Raw genomic sequence first — 19,473 nt, 5'->3', positions numbered from 1 at the left:
TCTCCTATCAGTCCAAAGAGTCAGGTAGGGAGGGTAGGGAGGTGCAGCCCCCTAATCCGCTAGGCAGGGGTCCAGGGCTTAGGCAGGAGGTATTAGATGTGCCTAGCAATTTAATACATTCTCGCCACATTCCACACGGCAACTAACAGATAGGAGGCAGCACCAAACTTCCGTGTAAACAGGTAGGTCCATATAAGGTCTGAAATTTTAGTTCCAGAAATCGATCCTTTTAGGAGGCGGTGTCTTGCATGATGTACAGCCCAAGTGTGTACACTGTTGATAGAAATAATCATCATAATAGGACCGAAGATTCGAGAAGCACTTCTGTGTTATCACGCGCAGTCTTTGTGGCTTCCGCGTAGGGTAGACATTGCTGTTCTTGTTCTACAAACGAGGACACTGAAGCTACAGGATGAATTTTAATTAGAATATTTTAAACTATCCTTGGTCTAATATGGTGAATATATTGTGATATTTTTCTATGAGAAAGGCAATGTCTTTTTTTTAAAGACACTAATCTATACCAAAAGTAAGTGGATTTTCCCAGTCTGACTTTGCTGTAAGTAAAGAAATGACAATGAATTTCTAGTGCTTTCAAACATGTCTACTGTAATTAGGGAATCTTTCTTTCTTTTCTTTTCTTTTCTTTTCTTTTCTTTTAAACACAATGTTAACTTTATTTGCAAAGTTAGACTGACTTGACCTTTCCGTTAAGAAAACTGGATCTGGTCCCAACACTGACGTTAACTAGTTGGGTGATATTAACCATTTTTTGTTTTGTTTTGTTTGGTTTTTTGGTTATATGGTTTCTTCATCTTGGTTTTGTCTTTTTTTGGGGGGTGGGGGCGAGAATCTTTCTGGAGTTCATTTCATTTTAAGTTGGTTAATTGAATTTTCTCCTAGAGAAAGTAGGTCTGAACTGCACCATTTTCTCTGTATCAACTCTGTAAAATCAGTTCTGAGTTTTGAATATCTGCTTTGCTGTTCTCTAATAGTTAAGTGTAGGGACTTACGCTTGATGATACTGATTCAAAGTCTTTGGATTACAACATACCATGCACATTTAGAATGTATATACACACAGACACATACACATACTGCTGTAACAGATGAGCAGGAGCTTAAACAACAGAAATGAATCATCTCGCAGTTCCGGAGGTTAGAAGTCCAAAATCGAGGTGTCGACAGGGTTGGTTCCTTCTGGTGGCTCTGAGGGAAGGCTCTGTTCCAGGCTTCCCATGACCTGTGGGTGGCTGTCTTCATGTTTATATGGTGTTCTTTTTGTGGGCATGTCTCTGTGGTCCAATTTCCAGTCATAGTGGCTTAGGGCCCACCCTAAAGACCTTATTTTAATTTGATTACCTCTGTGAATACCCTGTCTCCAAATAGTCACATTCTCATGTACTGGGGGGTTAGGACTTCAGCATATGAATTTGGGGAGGATACAACTCACCCCATAACACTCGCACTCTCACTCTGTATCTATATATCTATATCTTTATCTGTATCTTTATCTGTATCCATATATGAATCTGTATCTCTATCTATATATCTCTATCTATACTTACTATATATGTATTTATACACACCATATTTGTGTGTGTGCATATATATGGTTCAATATTTGATATATTTCTATTAAATTTTAAGTCATCTTAATACATAGATTTAAATAATCATTGAACCATCATCGGATAACAAACATTTCTAGAAAGTAGTGTGTTTTGTCTGCACCAGAAATAATAGAACCAGGTCTTAGCCTCCCGTCTTCGCGCACCTGTTCCAGATTCTCAGAAGGGGTATTCTACCCTACTCTTCTTGTTTCTGTTTTATGATGGAGGAATAGACCCTATTTTTACAGTGCCTTTTAGATAAACAAATGGAACCCATTCGTTGGTGGAGTTCAGTGAGTAATTATATATCAGTGTTGGTTCATTAGTTGTGACGATGAACCAACTATAGTTTTACCTACTATAGCAACATCAGGGTTATCGACGGGGACTTGGGTGGGAGGTATATGGGAACTTTGTGCTATCTTTGCAACTTTCTTATAAATCTAAAGATATTCTAAAGTGAAAAGTTTATTTAAATATTTAAAAACCATTTATAATATCAAATAGAGTCTGGGACATATAAAATAGTTCATTATGCCATCTTCAGAGTTATATAATTGTTTTGTTTTTATGCCATTGCTCATATATCTTTTCATACTAAAGAATGGATAAGATGTGGCCTCTAGAGGACAGTGTTGGGTCATAGAAAGATTTTCATAATCTGTCCAAGTTGAAAATGAACTTACTTTTTACTTTTGAACCACAAGGCTTCTGTTCATTCACTATCCCTCATTTGGATGGCAGCACGTTCCACTTTGCAGCAGCCTATAGATTTCTTATTTTTTGCTCAAAGAATAAATCTGTTAAAATCTATTCTGTTGAGTTGGGATCTATGAGCCTTTTAATAGGATTTTGGAAAGAGAATGGAAATTTTACAGCTCCTCGTAAATAGCCTGACCTGTAAGTTAAGATCAATATTTTGTTCAGCCACCATCAAAGTTGAACCTATGGGCAGGAGTCTTCTTGCTCATTCTCATCTAATAGTGCCAGGTACCAAAAATTCTTTTTCCAGGTGTAATATTCTCTTAATTAGTGGTATTAGCACAAAGATCCATCGGCCATCAAGGTATTTAATAACTCTTTCAGTGACTTGATCTATATTTTGGTCCTTGAGATAATGATTGGTCCCCTAACCCAGTCCCTTATCCAGCATTCCCTATGTCAGGGAATAACATCACTCTATCCCATTTGTGCAAGTTAGCATCCTGGGAGTTGTCCTTGACTCCTCTCTCTTTTTCTAATCCTTGCCCATAATAGATGCAGCACTAGGTCCTACTGATTTTACTTCTTAAATATTTCTTGAAACCATCTACTTCTGTCTCCATGGCCACCACTCTAGTCGAAGCCCTTAGATTATTACTGCAGAAACCTTCTCACCTGCAACCAGCAGAATCTTTCAGACACAAATCAGTGAGACCTTCAGTGATTTCTCATTGGTCTTAGGATAACAACCAAAGTCACTTTCATGACCCTAAGGTCCTGAGAAGTCTGGTCCCTGTCTCTCCAGCGTCATCTGGAAACGTTCTCCTTGCTCCCTGTGCTCCAGCCTCCTGGCCTCCAATGCATCACACAGGCTCTCAGTGCGTGCGATTTCCTCCGCCTGGGAGTCTCTTCCCTGCTGTCTTTCTCTAATGATCTTCTACTCATCCTTTATAAATCAGCTCAAGTGCGATTTCTTCGTGAATGCCTTTCCTGATCCCCTGGCCTGGGAATGCTCCTTTACTTTATTGTGCTTACATAAACACTCAGCTTTGTTGTTTTTTGATTAATTTATGTCTCCACTACCAGAATATAAACTCTATGAGCAGGGACCATGCCCAAGGATGCTCACTATCAAATCCCAGCTTTTGGCACAGGGCTTAGAAAAAGTAGCTGCTCAACACATTTGCTGAATGAATAAGTGGCTATTTTTTTTTTATTGAATGTGTAGGTAGAGGAAGAAGAACCCACTGGATACATTCGATTTGAAAAATTTCTTCCAGTGATGACCAATGTACTGCTGGAAAGAAGGTAAGAAAGGAAGTGCAGTTGTTAAGGTAAAATATTGGTAAGAATTACATTGATTCCGAATCACTTGGCGTTTCCGCTTTGTGCATCGTACTCAATCAGTATTTATCCCCAGATAGCGTCCCTCTAACTTCCCATTACATTTCTGAACTGCTAGTTGGTACGTGCTTAGAAATATAAAGCCTTTTAGTATTAATCTAATAAGCAAAGTGTGATTAAAGGGCACATAAGCTACAAAAACCATAAATCAGCCACATTCTTATTAACTTCTATTTTGAATTATTAATGTAAATAAGAATTAACCCTAATTATTTTTCTAGAGAAAGTGTAGCGTTAGCTTACCATAGTTGTTTATTATAGACATTTTGTTCCCAGATACATTGATTTCCACAATGATGTGAAAAAAGCTAATAGATAACATCAGACATGCCAGTGATTTTGAACTAAGTATTTCCTGTGGGTATGGAGTGCTACCAACTTTCATATCTGGAAATCCTAAAAGATTTCAGTGAGGGAAGTATTTTTTTTCTAGTATCTTAGCAGCTTTTGTTTCGTTTTCTGTGATCGTTTATCATGTAGAGACTGAGCTAACTACCATGGCATTTACTCCTTTCATTGCATCCTTAGATACAGACCAGTTCCAGAAGATATCCTTCTCCGTGCCTTTGAGGTACGTAAGCCCCAGATTTTATATATATTTACATTTACATTAAAATTTCATCATATAGAATTTAGTCACCAAATGAAAAATATGATATCTATCTTTTCTCCTAGGTATTAGACCCAGCTAAACGTGGGTTTCTTTCTAAGGAAGAGCTGATCAAGTATATGACCGAAGAAGGTAAGAGTGACTTATTATAACAGTGACTTATTTAAGTGATTAATAAGTTAACAATTATGCAAAAATTCTAGGAGCTACTTTAAAATCAGTCATTCTGGTTAAACAGTTATTTACTATTCCTGTTATTTGGTTTTCAGGTGGTTTTTGTTTTGTGGTGAGTAAGAGGAAAAGGGTAGGTTAAGGAGAGATGAATTGTTGCCTTACAGAATTTTGTGAAGTATAATAATACTTCTATAAATTGAAGGGATTTCATTCACTTAGAATATTTCCAAAAGAAAAGGTATGCCACGTGGAAAAACATGAGCTATCAATCACTATAAATCAATGCCTGTCATTAGATTAAAGATTTAAACTGGAGTATATAAAAATTCCTTTTTAAAGAGCTTTTCAGTTGGCGAAATTATAGATAATACAGCCTCAAATGAATATGAATTCACACAAAAATATTCAGTTTTTTATGCTAATGGAACCATATATATTTGCTTTGAACTTGAACTATACCCAGACATACACATACACATATGTAGTACCTGCACACCTGTATATGCCAGCATATTTCTTTTAGGAATTCTTTTTGCTCAGGCTGATGTATAAATTCGTTTTCTCTGAATGTCGGTAGCTTAAGGATATTCTATTGTCTATTCTTATATTGGTCACCTCCCCTCCTCCCATACAGAGTTAGACTTCTGTCTCCTTTGTTCAGCGCACTCACTCACAGATTGAGTCCTGAATGATTCAGAGTTGCTGGTCACTTGAGACAGAATCAAAAGTGCACGTAATTCTGAGTCGGGGAGACGAAGACTGCGTCTGCGTGCACAACTGCTTTGACCATTCGACTTGGTCCACCATTAGGTGCGAATACAGGGAATGAGAGTAAGGACGACCTGACAGTCACAGCTGCCAGCCAGGGACTCTTATGACATTGTTAAAAGCACCGTACAGATTAACTTCGATGGAAATGTTAGGACTTTCAAAGCATCAACCTCTTAATTCTGAGGATTAAATTAAGAGAAGTAAATGCTAAATTCTATACGGCAATATGAATTTGGTCAAAGTGGTTGAGGGGTACTGAGTTCAGTGAGAGGTAGCGATACTAAAATCTGTTCCTTTACTCAAGGATATTATATTATTATTAGGGGAAATAGAACTAACTGATAAAATAGTTCAGAAATATAAGACAATAGAAAAAATGTGTATCAGCCTGGAAAGCTTGGTCTGGGAAGATTTAAAGAGGAAATAGTTTTCTTAAGATGATAGAATTTATGTGGCTGAGTTATTGAGAGCAGGGGTAAAATCTTATGCACCTCCACACATAGTAAGTCTCAACAAATGTTTGTTGAATGAATGAATGAATGAATGAATGAATAGGTGAATGAAGAATGGGTGAAGGTTCTGACGAGAGGAAGACATAGATTGATAAAATAGTATGAACAAAAACTGGGAGGTAGGAAGGAGCATGTTTTGAGAGCCTGTGAGAAGATGGGGCCCAGAGGGGCTTGTTGGCAAACAGTAGAAATGAGTCGAGGTAGGTTTACTGGGAGTAGATTGTGGAGGCCTGGGCTCAGGAGTTTCAAATTCATCCTGTGGGCAGTGGAGAAGCACTGTCAGCTTTGAGCAGATGGATTACACAGTGCAAGAGGGATTGTGGGAAAGTTAAATGGTGCCGATAGGTTTGGATGAGAAAGAGGTTATACTAGGGAGACCAATTAGGAGACTATTTCAGCATTTTGAAGGGACCCTAGTGAAGGCCTGCTCTGGGAGAGGCAATGGGAATGAGAGGAAGAGATTGATGCAGTAGGACTGTCTACAGCGGGATCCGTGGGTCATGATGAGGAACAGAGTGCAGGGGACAAAGATGGGAGTGGACTCAAAAGTAACGAGGCTTTGACCTGGATGATGGGTGTTATGTTTTGCTCTTGACTGAAATAGGAAGTCACAAACAGACCAAAGTGGACACACAGACAGTTCAGCTTTTCACAATATCCACAGAATATCAGTCAGTTTGAGATTATGCCTCTAAATGCCCAGGATGTCACATGGTAACCATAACAAGTCACATCGAATCGACTTCAGGGAAGTCTGCATGTGTCCAGCATGTTTATTGTGTCAGACAGTACTCAGCAGCGGGGAAGATCTCAAAAAAATTTTTTTAAACAAACACATGTTACTACTTTTGTGCCAGACAACGTTCTAAGTACTATTAAAATAACAACACTTTTAACCCTCATAACAACCCTATAATAGGATAGTATTTTCATCACCTCCATTTTACAGACAGGAAAACTGGGGCACAGAGAGGTTAAGCGAGGTGCCCAGGATCTGAACGCTAATAAGACAGCTTAGCATTTGAACCCAGGCAGTCTGACTCCCAAACTTGTGCTTTTAATCATTCAGCTGTTTTCCTCCCATCCTTAATCAAATGCCGCATATCCCTTTCCTCGCCCAAGGAAGCACCGTGACCCCCTTCTGTAATTTACTGGGGGCAAGGCCTTGTTTTGAGAGGCAGAGTTTGGTCGTTGAGTTCACGGACCCTGAGCTGGACTGCTGGCCTTCAGATCCTAGTCCTAGCACCCCCTGGGGCCAAGGCTGCCTGGTTTCTTTGTGTGCCTGTGTCCTCCGCTGTAAGTGGGCGTCACAGTGCTCACCTCTCATGAGGTAGTTGGGAGGTTAACTTAGTTAATGTATATGAAGCACTTTAATCAGTGCCTGGCACACAGTACTTCTCAATAACTGTTTGTTCTTAGTATTCTTTTAAGGACTTACATGGTACCCATCAAAGTTCATTGGCAGTGGATTTAATATTTAATAGTCAGGTATAAAAAAGATTGAGAATTTGTCTTTTTAGGCATTTTAGGCATTCTTTCTTTTCTTAGGATGTGAGCATGATTTCAGAAGAACTCAGTACGTTCCCCATGCTTAATAGCAATGTCATCTTTGTCATCAAATCCCCACTCAAACAGTTTCGGGATTACTAACTAGTTCCCATTTAGAGAGCGTTGTTCATAGCGGCAGGTGACTTAAGCTCAGAAGGTAGGTGATCCTCAGGCTTTGGTAGCTTACCTGCTTAGGTACAACTTTTCACAGGTGAGGTGGCTATTTGGATATTTCTGTATTTTTGCTTAATATCAGACAAAGTTCTTTCTTAAATAGTCGACAGCCTTTGTAGCATTCTTCCTGAGTTTGCTTCTCATCTTGGTGAAACCAACATCCAAGATGGCCCTCAGCTGTTATCATAATCCACTGAAAACCCAGAGATTTTCTGGTCAACTTTTGGTTTCATTAGACAGCAGCACTGAGCCAAACTATAACGAAGAGGACTGTTCTGAAACGGTTGACGAATGGTATCTGTCCCTGGGTTCAGCTGGCATCACCACACTGTCCAGACTGAGCAGGGAACACTCAGAGATGTAGTTGTTATAATCGCACAGGCTCGGCGGCTGCTCTCCGGCACTTTTGCATAGCAACCGTTTATCCCTCCCTTCATGCCCTTACTAAATATAGTGTTTAGACTTCCTGTAAAACTGGACTTCAGGTCAATCCTTTGGCAATTTCGATAGTTTTAATTTAAATAAATAAACAACCTTATCCATGATGTTTTACGCCTTCTGGTGTTTTGGCTGGAATGATTGCTTGAACTACAATTTCTGTAAATAAGTCCAAAATCTTCCAGAGTACAGCAGCATCCTCTTTGAACTTCTGGACTAGCATGACTCTGTGACTCCCAGGGAGAGTAACTAGTGACATAGTGGGGGCTGGTGGGGTTCCATGGCAGTTAAGCTGGCTAGTGGAAAGAGAAAGAAAAAAATCAGAAGGTTGTAAGTGATGAATTTCTCTTCTTGTCCTTCCCAGGTGAGCCCTTTTCCCAGGAGGAAATGGAAGAAATGTTGTCTGCTGCAATCGATCCAGAATCAAATTCAATTCATTACAAGGACTATATAACAATGATGGTGATAGATGAAAATTAAACTCTCTAAATACTTAATTTCTTATCGAAAGGATGATTTTGAAAACTGCTTGTCCTTGTTAATTTTACACTTTATCTTATAATTCCAACATATGCTAATTAATGCTTTATGACAACTATTTCAAGATATTTTGTTTTTTAAAAGATGATCATAATAATTAAAAAATGTATTTGGTATGCCTTGCCATGTGGAATGACACATTACTAATTATTTTAAAACTATTCTTAAAATATTTTAACATTATCAGTGGATTATTATTAATATTCTACAGTAAAACCGGGTTACCTTCAAATTAACTAAGCTGACAAAATGAAAAATGACTAGAATAACCCCTGGTTTGACATATAAAGATTGTGGGAGGGGGCAGAATGACCACAAATTGAAAATGAATAGCAATGCGAGGAAAGCTGCTTTTTAAAACAACAACACACACTTCAGCCATCTGAATGTGGAGGGAGAGTTACTAAAATGAATATTAATATTCGATTCCTAATGAGTACCAATTACGAATCTCATTTGAGATGATGATAACTTAGTGTAAAAATTTAAATTTGCTGATCCAGCATGTCACCGTTAATGGGTTAGCTAAAGGAGCAGAGATAATTGAATCTAGAGAAAAGAGGACTGAATTGCAAACTGATCATGTAAGGAAGTGGCAATTATCTTCTGATCTTTAGAATTCTCACCCATTCCGAATACCTGTTGTGTGAATATTGTCCTGAACACTGAGAAAGAATATCGAGAAATCTTATGTCGTGCAGGAGGCACAGCTGTGCAAGAGGGAATACAGACGGCTGCGTGCGAAGCAGCACGTGGAAGAAGAAGCAGGGACTTAGAATTACAGGGGAGAAGAAGCCGAAGGAAAATCAATAGTCTTCCATAACCTATATATACTTTTACTCTCTCTCTCTCAAGATGCTTCATCACCTCACGTGTGTAAATGCACATAAACACTTGACGTTGCCTGTGATTCTTCCTCCTCGGCACGCAGTCTTGCCCCACAAGAGAAGATAGGATGCTGCCACCCAAGAGACTGTTCGCCACTGTTCATTTCGTCATGAAACATTTGCTGAGTATTATTGGATAATGCGCTAGGAACCGGAGTTGCAAGGTGAATCGGTCCCTAACTGACAAATGAGGTCGCAGTTTAGTGAGGCAGAGGTGCGAGTCGGTTGCAGGTGGGCACGTTCAGGGCACCGGCGAGGTGCACAAGAGGGCAGCTCACTCAGCCGGGTGGGAGCTTCTGGGAGATGAATAACTCTCATGAGTGGAGAGGGCTTCCCAGAGCAGGTACCGCTGGGCTTAAAGACAAGCGGTTTACCATGTGGGCGGCAGGCACAGGGCTTCTCAGCAGGGGGCCGGCAAGGACGAAACCCCCAGAAGTGTCCTGACACATGGAGCAATGTGTGGGTTGAGAGTAGTTTAGTGTGTTGGTATGCGGGAGATATGATGGATGAGAGGGAGATGAAATTGGAGTGGTAGACGAGCTGTATCATGGAAGATACTGGGTTAGGTGTACAGTTAGGATTTTACTGTTAGAGTTTGGACTTCCTTCTGAAGATCATGGAGAAAGAAATCTCATTTGTAAATAGCACAGAAAATAGATGTGAAGAGTCAAGACTAGGAGAGAGACCGGAGGTAGGCTGTTTGGTTGGCGAGGGGAATGATGAACAAAGACAAACACGTGTCCCGGGTCTCTTTTGAGCAGCTGGTGAGTTACAGTGCCATTCATTCAGGTAAGAAATCCAAGAAGCAAACTGGGGCTGATGGGCAAAATGATGAGTTTGGCTATGGACATCTTGGGATTGAGGAGCTTGGAGACATCAGTAATCAGCTGGATTAACAGAAGGAAGATCTGGCTAGAGACACGGGTTTTGGAGTTTATGAACTCCAGTAGTAGTTGATGCTTTATTTTTTATTTTTATTTTTTAATTTTAATTTTTGTTTTAGGTGAGGCAACCCTTGGTTGACTTCACGGATTGCAAGGACCTTGTCAGTTTACAATCCCTTATTTTTTATTATTTTTTACACCTACAGCACCTGGTCTTCCTAGGTGGTCTCCCATCCAAGTACTAACCAGGCCCGACCCTGCTTAGCTTCCGAGATCAGACGAGATCGGGCTTGTTCAGGGTGGCGTGGCCATAGACAGTAGTTGATGCTTTAGATAGAAAAGGGACGATGGCCAACAGAGCCATGGGGGCCATCGGCAATTCGAGGGGAGGGAGAGGACCCCACAGAGATGGGAAGGAGAAGCTGGAGAGGAGTGGAAGCGGGGGAGAAGCCTCTTGGAAGCCGAGCGTGGAGGACGGGTGACGTGGCCGTGAAGAGGAGACACACGGAGCTGGAGGGAGGCAGCAGGTGGAAGGAGTTAGTTTTGGAAGACGAGACGCTTGCCAGCGTGTTTCTGTTCAAAAGGCTGAGAACCAGCAGAGAAGCTGAAGATTCTAGGGAGGTGGGAGGACCAGGTTCCAGCATGAACACAGGATGGGCCTTGGGTGGTTTGGAACATGAGCCAACTTACGTAGTTCCTGCCTAATGACCTCCATTTCCTCTCTGAGCGAGGAGGAGGGCAGTAGGTCACAGAGCTTGAGGAAAACAGTAATATTTGGAAACATCTCTTGTGGGAAATAGGAGAATGAGTTGAGAAAGAGCCTACGTCAGGACTTTGGAGAAATCCTGGGCTTTATTCAGTCGCGCAGGCTCAGGGGCAAACGTGGTGGCTTGTTGTATTGACTCAGGGCTGAGGTTTTGTCATCGGTGGGATGGAAGGAACCAAGGGTCAAGGGGGTCGAGGTGTCCCCGAGAAAGCAGTTATAATCCTGGAGTCCAAGTACTGGGGATAGATGGAGGTCGAGTGGGTGACAGGCTGGGAGGGAGGGTCTGTGGCCTCGGAACCTCTGAATGGGCAACGGCTTGTGTGCTGGGAATAAGGGCTGTGTCCTGCTAGGAATCTGGCGTCTCTGTGGACTTAGAGTATTCTTTTATTCTCTTGTGTTATTGCTGTAAGAAATAATAATAGAGAACATTTGCGGGCTGGTCACTGAGTGCTTTGCATGCATTAACTCATTTATCCTGACAGCCACCCCATGACATGGCATTATAGCGTTACCCCATTTCACAGAGGCAGTGACAAAGAAGTTACACAGCTCTGAGGAGATCTGTTAATCACTTTTTGCTAGGTTATGCTGTGTAAACAAACAACCCCAAAATCTCAGTGGCTCATTACAATAGAAGTTATTGTTTACTCATGTTTTATGTCACCTGGGGTCAGCTGGGACTCGGCTTCACGCGTCGTCTTTGTTCGATTCACCTACTTCATAAGTGGGGTGACCGCATGTCCCAGTTTACCCAGGGTAGTCCCAGCCTCCACTGTTGTCCCAGCATAATTATTAATCGGTCTCCCTTTTAGAAGTATCTCAGGTTACTAATATGAGGTCACCCCATTTAAAAACCAGTGAAGAAAAATGATGGACAGGAATCATCACTTGTGGAAAGTTTCATGAAAAAATAACAGCGGCGTAGTAACGGAAGGCGTCTGTCCCTTTGCTGGTTCCCCAGGACTCTGCAGGGGCAGCTTCCAGGTGGAGAACTGCAGTGCTGCTCAGCTGTCCTGTGGGAATCACCATCCAGAGGTGACGATACCACATGCCTCGAGGCCGGGTGGACAAGGCTGCGAGGGGGCGTGGTGACCCTCAGCATGCACAGACAGGCCACAGCTGCAGCTGGGAAGGAGGGTGGCAGAGACAAGACACACACTAGAAGGTGGCAGTACGCCCAGGGGCATCGTTTGGCAGCAGCGGCCGGCGCTGACATGCAGCATGATGGCGTGTGCCACTGCCTACTGCGTCAATCCAGGCGCGGGCCAGCCCCGAGCTGTTTTCTGAGCCCGTTGCCCAGCAGATCCCCGGTTCTGCCAAAGAAAGATAGTCTGGTGAACGAGCCCCAATCTCTTCATGATGAAGATGACGTCGTGTTCTCCTTCCTAGGAGAGGCTCCCCGAGAGAAGGGTGCGTCAGGATGGGGTACCTCCAAGTCCCACCTTCCAGAATTCTTTCAAAAGTTCTGACTTATGTCAAACTTCACACTCTGTCTCAAGGAAATTCTCTCTTTAGTAGTCCTAAGAGTTAGCTTTATGGAATGTGATTAATTTTATCTTTAGCACAAATTTGTCGGTTTATTTAAGGTCATCAAAAAGTACAACACAGGCTTTCCACAGAAATCTCATTTGATCTAGCTGCAGGATAAATGTAGCATATTTGCAAAGGGCACATTTTTCTCTATACTCAGACCATTTCAGTTCCTCTTTGATCCCTCGCTTACCTACCTGCTTACCTACCTGCTTACCTACCTGCTTACCTACCTACTTATCCTCAACATCCAATTTAAATCACAATGGCACTTTCCTGGCAAGAACAACTTGGTCTCTGGGGCAGGAAGGTCCCTCATCCTTGTAACTCCAGCTTCTGCCGAGTCTGCCATGGCCTCCAGCCCTGCCGGCCGTGTGGAAGGACAGTTCCGTGCTCACACCTCTGGGCTGGGGAAGCTGTGTGACCCAGGGCCTGGAGCCCAGGCCTGGCTCTCTGGAGATCCCCAGGCTCTGGTCCCTTCTGCCGGCGACTCACTCTGGGTCAGGCGCGTCCCTCCTGTGCGCGCCCATCTGGAAAATAAAGAGCCCAACTTCAGTCCTCCCACCTTCCGGATGGAGCAGTGCAGACGTAGTCCCCTTTGTGTGCACCAGATGTCCGAGCGCCAAATGCTAAGGGACAAATGAATGTCCAAGATGCGGGCTGGTGGGGTTCTCGCGGGCTGGATCGTTTTCTGTGGAATGGAATGGGCTTAGCTCTTTCTCTCCTTCCTTCCTGCTTTCCTTCCTTTCCCTTTTACTAACCACTGCCAGATGAGGAAGCACCTCGTTTATACAGCCAATTCTCTGCAGAAGATCGGCGTCCCTACATTGCCCCATCTGAACGGCTTAAATCAGCAGAGCGCCTCAAGGTCACACACGCCCCCTCTCGCGCCAGGCCCGGTGGCTGCCTCCGGAAGCACACTTCGGAAACAGGCTTGTGTTTCCGAAGTGTGCTTCCGAATCCTTTTCAGAAGCATCTGGGAGGGGGTGCTTGTTAAAATTCCAGATTCCAGACCCCTAAAACAAAATCTGAAGAGGTGGGGGTCTGGGAACCCACATTTTTAACAAACATTCTCAGGGGAGCCTTGTGTACACCGCGATGTAAGAACCTGCGTCGTGACAGTGTGGGGTTTGGGGCTGGGTGCTGCCTCGTGCTGACGGGATAGGTGCAGACCGTGAATGGTGCTGAGTCTGCGTCTTAATTTGTAAAGTAGAAAGAACACCTACCTTGCAGGGCTGGTGTGAAAACTAAAGGAGATAATAAAAGTGAAAATTCTTTAAAGGTTATAAGGTCTGACACAAATGATTAAAGGAAACTGGCAAGAGAAGAAGGGAGGAAGAATGAAGGGCGGTGGAGGGAATGGAGGGGGAGGGGCCAGGAGAGACTCGGCTGCCTGGGTCCGGAAAGTCAGCGAGTGCAGGGAAGTAGGTAGGTGACAATCTCACCTATGAAGTGTGGGTGGCGAGCCCCCTGAGGTGCCGGTGGAGAGGTGCCAGGGGATTGGCTGTTATGGTGCTATTCATTATAAACTGTTGTCTATTTCTAGGATGTGAAATTAGGAGGTGTCTGTCTGTCTGATAAAAAGTGGGAAAAGAGGTAGCATAAAATTTACCATCTTAACCATTTTTAGTGTTCAGTTCAGTAGTGTTAAATATATTTACATTGTTGCGAAACAGATCTTCAAAACCTTTTCATCTTGCAAATCTAAAATGCTACACCCATCGAATAACTCCCTTTCCCCTGCCCCTGGCTGCTGGCGACCACCATTCCAACATCTGCTTCCGTGAGTGTGACTGCTTTCGTTACTTTAGTTACTTAAATAGAACCATACAGTATTTGTCTTTTTGTGACTTAGCATAATGTCCTCAAGGTTCATCCACATTGTAGCATGCGACAGGATTTTCTTCCTCTTAAAGGCTGAACGACATTCTGTTGTATGTACATTCCACATTTTGTTTATTCATTCATCCATTGGAGGACATTTGAGTTGCTTTAACTGTTCGCCTATTGAGAATAATGCAGCTGTGAACACGGTGTGCAGATATCTCTTTGAGACCTTGCTTTCCATTCTTTGGGATGTACACCCAGAAGTGGGATTGATGGGTCGCTCTTCTTTTTTAAAAAAATTGCTATCAAACATAGTGCTTTTAGAGCAGCATGAATGATTCACCTTACCTACTGGAGAAAACTCTCATTCATTTGAGGAAATGGTATTTTATTTCCTCTCACCTCCCCCCAAAATCGCCAAGTCGAAATTAAGGCGTCAACTCTATTTTTGGGGGGAGGTCAGATAAAATGGCACATTCTGAAATTCAGGATGTAGTTTTATATGAGCAGCTGTTCTAAGTGCCAAAAATCTCTTGGTACTTCTCAAGGAAGTCCACAGCTCCTCAGGAGGAAATCTCGAAAAGAGCCTTCTAACCATTTATCACTAAGTTTATGAAATTTAATATGAAAGTATGGATTGAATATCACCTGACTTTAAGTATAGTTAAAAAATGTCAAGGCTTTTTTTGGGTTCTGAATGCTTAGTGTTTAACTGCCTTGCCAGGTATGGCTGGGGACCCGCTCAAGGCATGATATTCACTTAGGCGAAGTTTATTGTTAGTGATGATAAAGGTAAACCTATTTTTCAACTAGTCTTCTTGGTAATTTATAATTTCTCATCGATTCAGATTAGACTATCACTGTTTTTATCTTGTCACATGGCTGACGAAGAACTCCTACTAGGGGTAGACGTGGCTCCACCATGCTATTGAAGTTCATGTCTGCTTACAGTATTCATTACATTATCTTCAAGGTTACTTTGTAGGAAACTTTTTAAGCCGCTTATCTGAATCCGAGGTCTAATTATAATAGAATCAGATAACATCTGTGAAATCCTCCACTTAACTGGGCACCCAGAAATTTAGTAAAGACGCTGCACCAAGCAAGGTAAAGGTGTGTGTGGGAGTGAAGGCACCTGCGTGCTGCCCCGAGGACACCTGCCCACCCTCCTGACCCCGACTGTCTGGCACATGATCCAGTGAAGATGTTACTGTCTGTCCACACTGCATATTGGTAAGCTCTAATTCTCATTTTGATCAAAACATATAAGTTAAAATAGAAATTCTAATTTTTTTACTGCACCCTAATGAATTATCTCTCTTTCAAGATGACTGTTTTAGAGACTCTCCACAGGAAAAGGTCTTTTGAAAAAACAATGTAAGATACTCTAAAAATTATTACGGTATTTTTAAAGCAATACATAGCTATTAAAGGGAAATTGGAAATATCAGTAAGCCAAGAAGAAGAGAAAACCCAAGAATATGCCTCTCTATATAACCTCCTCGGAATCTCAAAATGGAATGGATTGGTTGGGGTTCTCACTGTAAAGACAAAAACAGGCCTCCTTAACAGAAGCAAAGGGGATTCACGGGAAACTACTTTGACTGAGGAAGGGATGCCCACAGAGCCCACAGGCTTCTGGGGGCACAGAAGCAGGGAGCGAGACGTATCAACCATCTCATAACTGACACAGCCTGTCAAGGGCCGCTGCTACAGGAGATGGCCTTGACTGGCTCAGGTCATTCTTGGCAGAGACAGCCCCGGGGGCTCAAGAGGACCCACTTCTAGGCATCGGTCGTGGAAGGCAGGAATCACCTCGTTACTGGCAACACCCAACAGGGGCAAGAGAATACTCCAGTAAGAAGTCAGGGCGCTGCTGGGGCGGGGGAGAAATAAACAACAAATAATTATTACAGGTTCATCTTACACATGCTGTTATGCAACCGGCGCTTTAATACATCACGAAACTCCGTGTTAAGGTAGATGCATCTAAAAATATAAATTTTAATCAATAATATCTAATTGTTGGGCTGTACCTTCATTTATTTACCTAGTTCTTTATTCTGGTCATTTAAATAAGTTTCAGTGTTTCTTTTCACAATAAATTGTTATAAACATCCAGGTAGTTAAATCTTAATTTAACTATTTGGTTAGAATACATTCCTAGCAGTGGAACTGTTGGGTCCACTTTGAAGAGCTGGGGACCTATGCTTAGAAACGCACATTTAAAAAACAGCCCAGCTCCGTGTGGGCCTCTCGGGTCTTGGTCTGCGTCCTGGTCCATGTCCTGGTCCGTGTCTACAGCGAGATGCCGTAGGCCCTGCGGGTTATGTGGTCCAGAACCACGGCTGAGTGTGATGTGTCTGCAGGTGATCCCAGAGAATGAGTGTTCCCATATCCCAAACCCGCACTTTTTTGTTTTGTTTTTGAATTTTACCAAGTCGATAGGCAAAAAAATAGTATCTCATTGATTTTTTAAAAAATTTACATTTGGATGATTCCTTGAGGTTTCTGAAGGCCCATGGCAATGCGTACTGAAGGATTCGATTGATTTGCTCAGGAGGCTCCGGATTTGAGCCTCACAGATTGATTTCTGTGAGACAGAAACAAGAACCCCTCTGGCTGCCGTGAAATGGAGCCCACAAAGCACATTCTGGGCAGAATCCGAAGTCGAGATGGACTTTCATTCTGAGCAGTTACCACTTGGAGGAGGTGAGTAGTGAGAATGAGCCACTGATACACAGATCAATTAGCAGGAAATGTCAAATATTCAAGCAAAGCCATAGGAACTGGGAAAATAAACATGCAAGTAAGCGAAGAATGATCACCAAAGCCAGAACGAGAGGCCAGATGGCCCTCTGCTCTACGATCAGCGTCTTGGGATGTGAACGTGTTCACAGAGCAGTTCATTTGCTCATTCGGTCGACATTTATTGAATTCCCACTACGTGCCAAGCACTGTTCTGGGCACCGGAGACGCTAAAATGAATGTGAGACACAGTCCTTGTGCTTGAGAGATTTCAGCCTTATGGGAGAGACTGAGACAAGCAGTTACACCAGGCGGTGACTGTCCAGCAACGTTAGCGAAGTGCATTGAGACTGGAGCAGAAAGTAACCAGCTCTGCCTATGAGACTCCCAGAGAATGTCACAGAGGAGGTGACAGGATGAACCATGAATAGGTTTCTGTACTCATATTGGCAGTATTGCTGCCAGTACTGGGTGGGAGAGAATGTTCCAGAATGAGATGGCTTGAGGCTTCTGCTATAATAACTTTATAGCTTAGGAGGCTATAAAGGCTTAGGGGAAAGAATTGATCTACTTTGAGATTCCTGCTGTGCCAGGTACAGGATATGTGACCTGAGAGAAGTTATTTGATGTGGCTGTACCTCTGTTGCCTAGCTACAAAATGGCAGCAATCATATCTACCTTGTAAGGTTGCTCTGAGTAAGGGCTAGCTGCATGAGAATCCATCATTGCAAAGTGCTCAGTAAATAGCTGTTGAATGATCAATATAAATATTTTCCTTATATAGTAAATCTTTCAATATTATATAATGAGGTTGGGTCCACAAACATGTAGGATTTCTGGGAATAAGGAAGGTTGTCTTCCTAAACTAGTGACCTCAGGGATTTCATAGAAAAGGTGTTCATGTCATCTGAATTTCATTCATTCAGTAAACATTTCTCTAGTGATACTCTGTGCTAGGAACTACTCTAGAAAACAAAACAGAAAGGCAATAAATTAATCAGGAGATTTATGTGTTATGAAGGGATAAGCACCGTGAAGATAAAGCGAGACGAGGGGGAAGAGAGCGATGGGGACCGTCCTAGCCGGAGTGAAGTGGGATGCCCTCTCCAAGAAGGCGACATTTGAGCAGTGACCTGAAGGAAATGAGGAAGACTGGGGAGGAGCATTTCCTGCAGAGAGAACATCAAGTGCCAAGCATTTGGCAGCCCGGAGGAACAGCGAAGAGTAAAGAGGAGCAGGAGCTGGGCGTGGAGAGGTAGGCAGGGCCCAGCGCATGCAGGGCTGTGCTGGCTGTGGAAAGGGCTTCAGACACTGGCTAAATGTGAAGATAGGACACTGAATAGTGTGGAGCCAGTGAGTGCGTGTCTCAGAGTTAGTGGGAGAAGCTGTCTCGGACCGGGGTGATGGGTGTGGTGAGAAGTTGCTGGGTTTGGGATCTATTTGGAAGGTAGAACCAAAAGGATTTCCTAACGGTTTCGATGTGAGTGGAGGAAAACATCAAGGAAGAGGACAAGGTTTTGGTCTGAGAGACGAGGTGCCGTGAGTTAAGGTTTCGCACGGAGATGGAGTGTGTTGGGGGGGGGGGCGTGTCAACACTGACAAACCAACTAAAGTCTGGGTCGGCTGTCTGCGCGGAGCCCAGGGGAACGGCTGGGGTTGGAACAGTCCGTGTGTACAGGTGGTGTTTGCAGCCGTGGGTCGGGTTGGGTGGGATCATCTATGGAGGAAGCGTGAAACGGGGAGATAAGGGCTCTCAGGACTGACGTGGGGCAACCCAGATTTAGAGACAGGGAAAGGAGAAAGATCAGTGAACAAGACACAGAGGAAATGTAATCTCAGGGCGACCCCAGAGCCTACGGTGTCCCCACCCACCAGTACCACGGAGGGCCTCACCCACCTCTTTCTTTTCGATGGTCCTTCAGATTCCCTGAGACAATTCGGACTCACCTGGATTAGAAAATGCTGCAGGTTTAGTGTGTCCAAGTGAACGTGAACTGTCAGGTCCCCGGTGATTTCCTAATGTCTTGAAACTCTCGCCACCTTCAGCTGGTCACAGTCCTTGTCTGAGTGGAAGGGGTTTGAGGCAGGGCCTGGTTGGCGTGGTTTTTAGCTATGTTAGAAATTATAGGGGCTAGATCTGGATGAGTCAGTGCAGTGTGGTGGCTGTCAGAAGTAAGCCATTGAAAACTGTGTCTAAAAGTAAGTGGGAAGAGATTTGGGGCTCTTCATTTTAAAATATCAGGAAGGATTTAATGGATAATATGTGACTCAGGCGCGAAATGCAACCATCACACTCTCGTGCCGGAAACATCACTTACTTTTCTAAACACTCTGCCTCCAAGCCC

General features: G+C 43.1%; 1 protein-coding gene and 1 non-coding gene across 2 annotated transcripts in view; one reads left to right on the top strand and one right to left on the bottom strand.

The window, feature by feature from the left end:
- EFCAB2 (EF-hand calcium binding domain 2) overlaps positions 1–8,610 on the top strand; it is a 92,388-nt gene extending 83,778 nt beyond the window's left edge. The window contains exons 5-8 of the mRNA XM_011370087.2: positions 3,544–3,623; positions 4,248–4,290; positions 4,395–4,461; positions 8,311–8,610. Coding sequence (XP_011368389.1) covers positions 3,544–3,623; positions 4,248–4,290; positions 4,395–4,461; positions 8,311–8,426 — 306 coding nt within the window. The 3' untranslated portion in view covers positions 8,427–8,610. The remainder of the gene's footprint in view (positions 1–3,543; positions 3,624–4,247; positions 4,291–4,394; positions 4,462–8,310) is intronic.
- A 1,844-nt stretch (positions 8,611–10,454) lies between these two features.
- Positions 10,455–10,573, bottom strand: LOC111745632. Its single transcript, XR_002782743.1, has one exon. It is a non-coding gene; the product is annotated as a 5S ribosomal RNA (ribosomal RNA).
- Positions 10,574–19,473: the final 8,900 nt, after the last annotated feature.

The sequence above is a fragment of the Pteropus vampyrus genome, unplaced genomic scaffold (genome assembly GCF_000151845.1).
Source record: "Pteropus vampyrus isolate Shadow unplaced genomic scaffold, Pvam_2.0 Scaffold159, whole genome shotgun sequence".
Taxonomy (NCBI): domain Eukaryota; kingdom Metazoa; phylum Chordata; class Mammalia; order Chiroptera; family Pteropodidae; genus Pteropus; species Pteropus vampyrus.
This window is presented reverse-complemented; position numbering and strand designations above follow the sequence as displayed.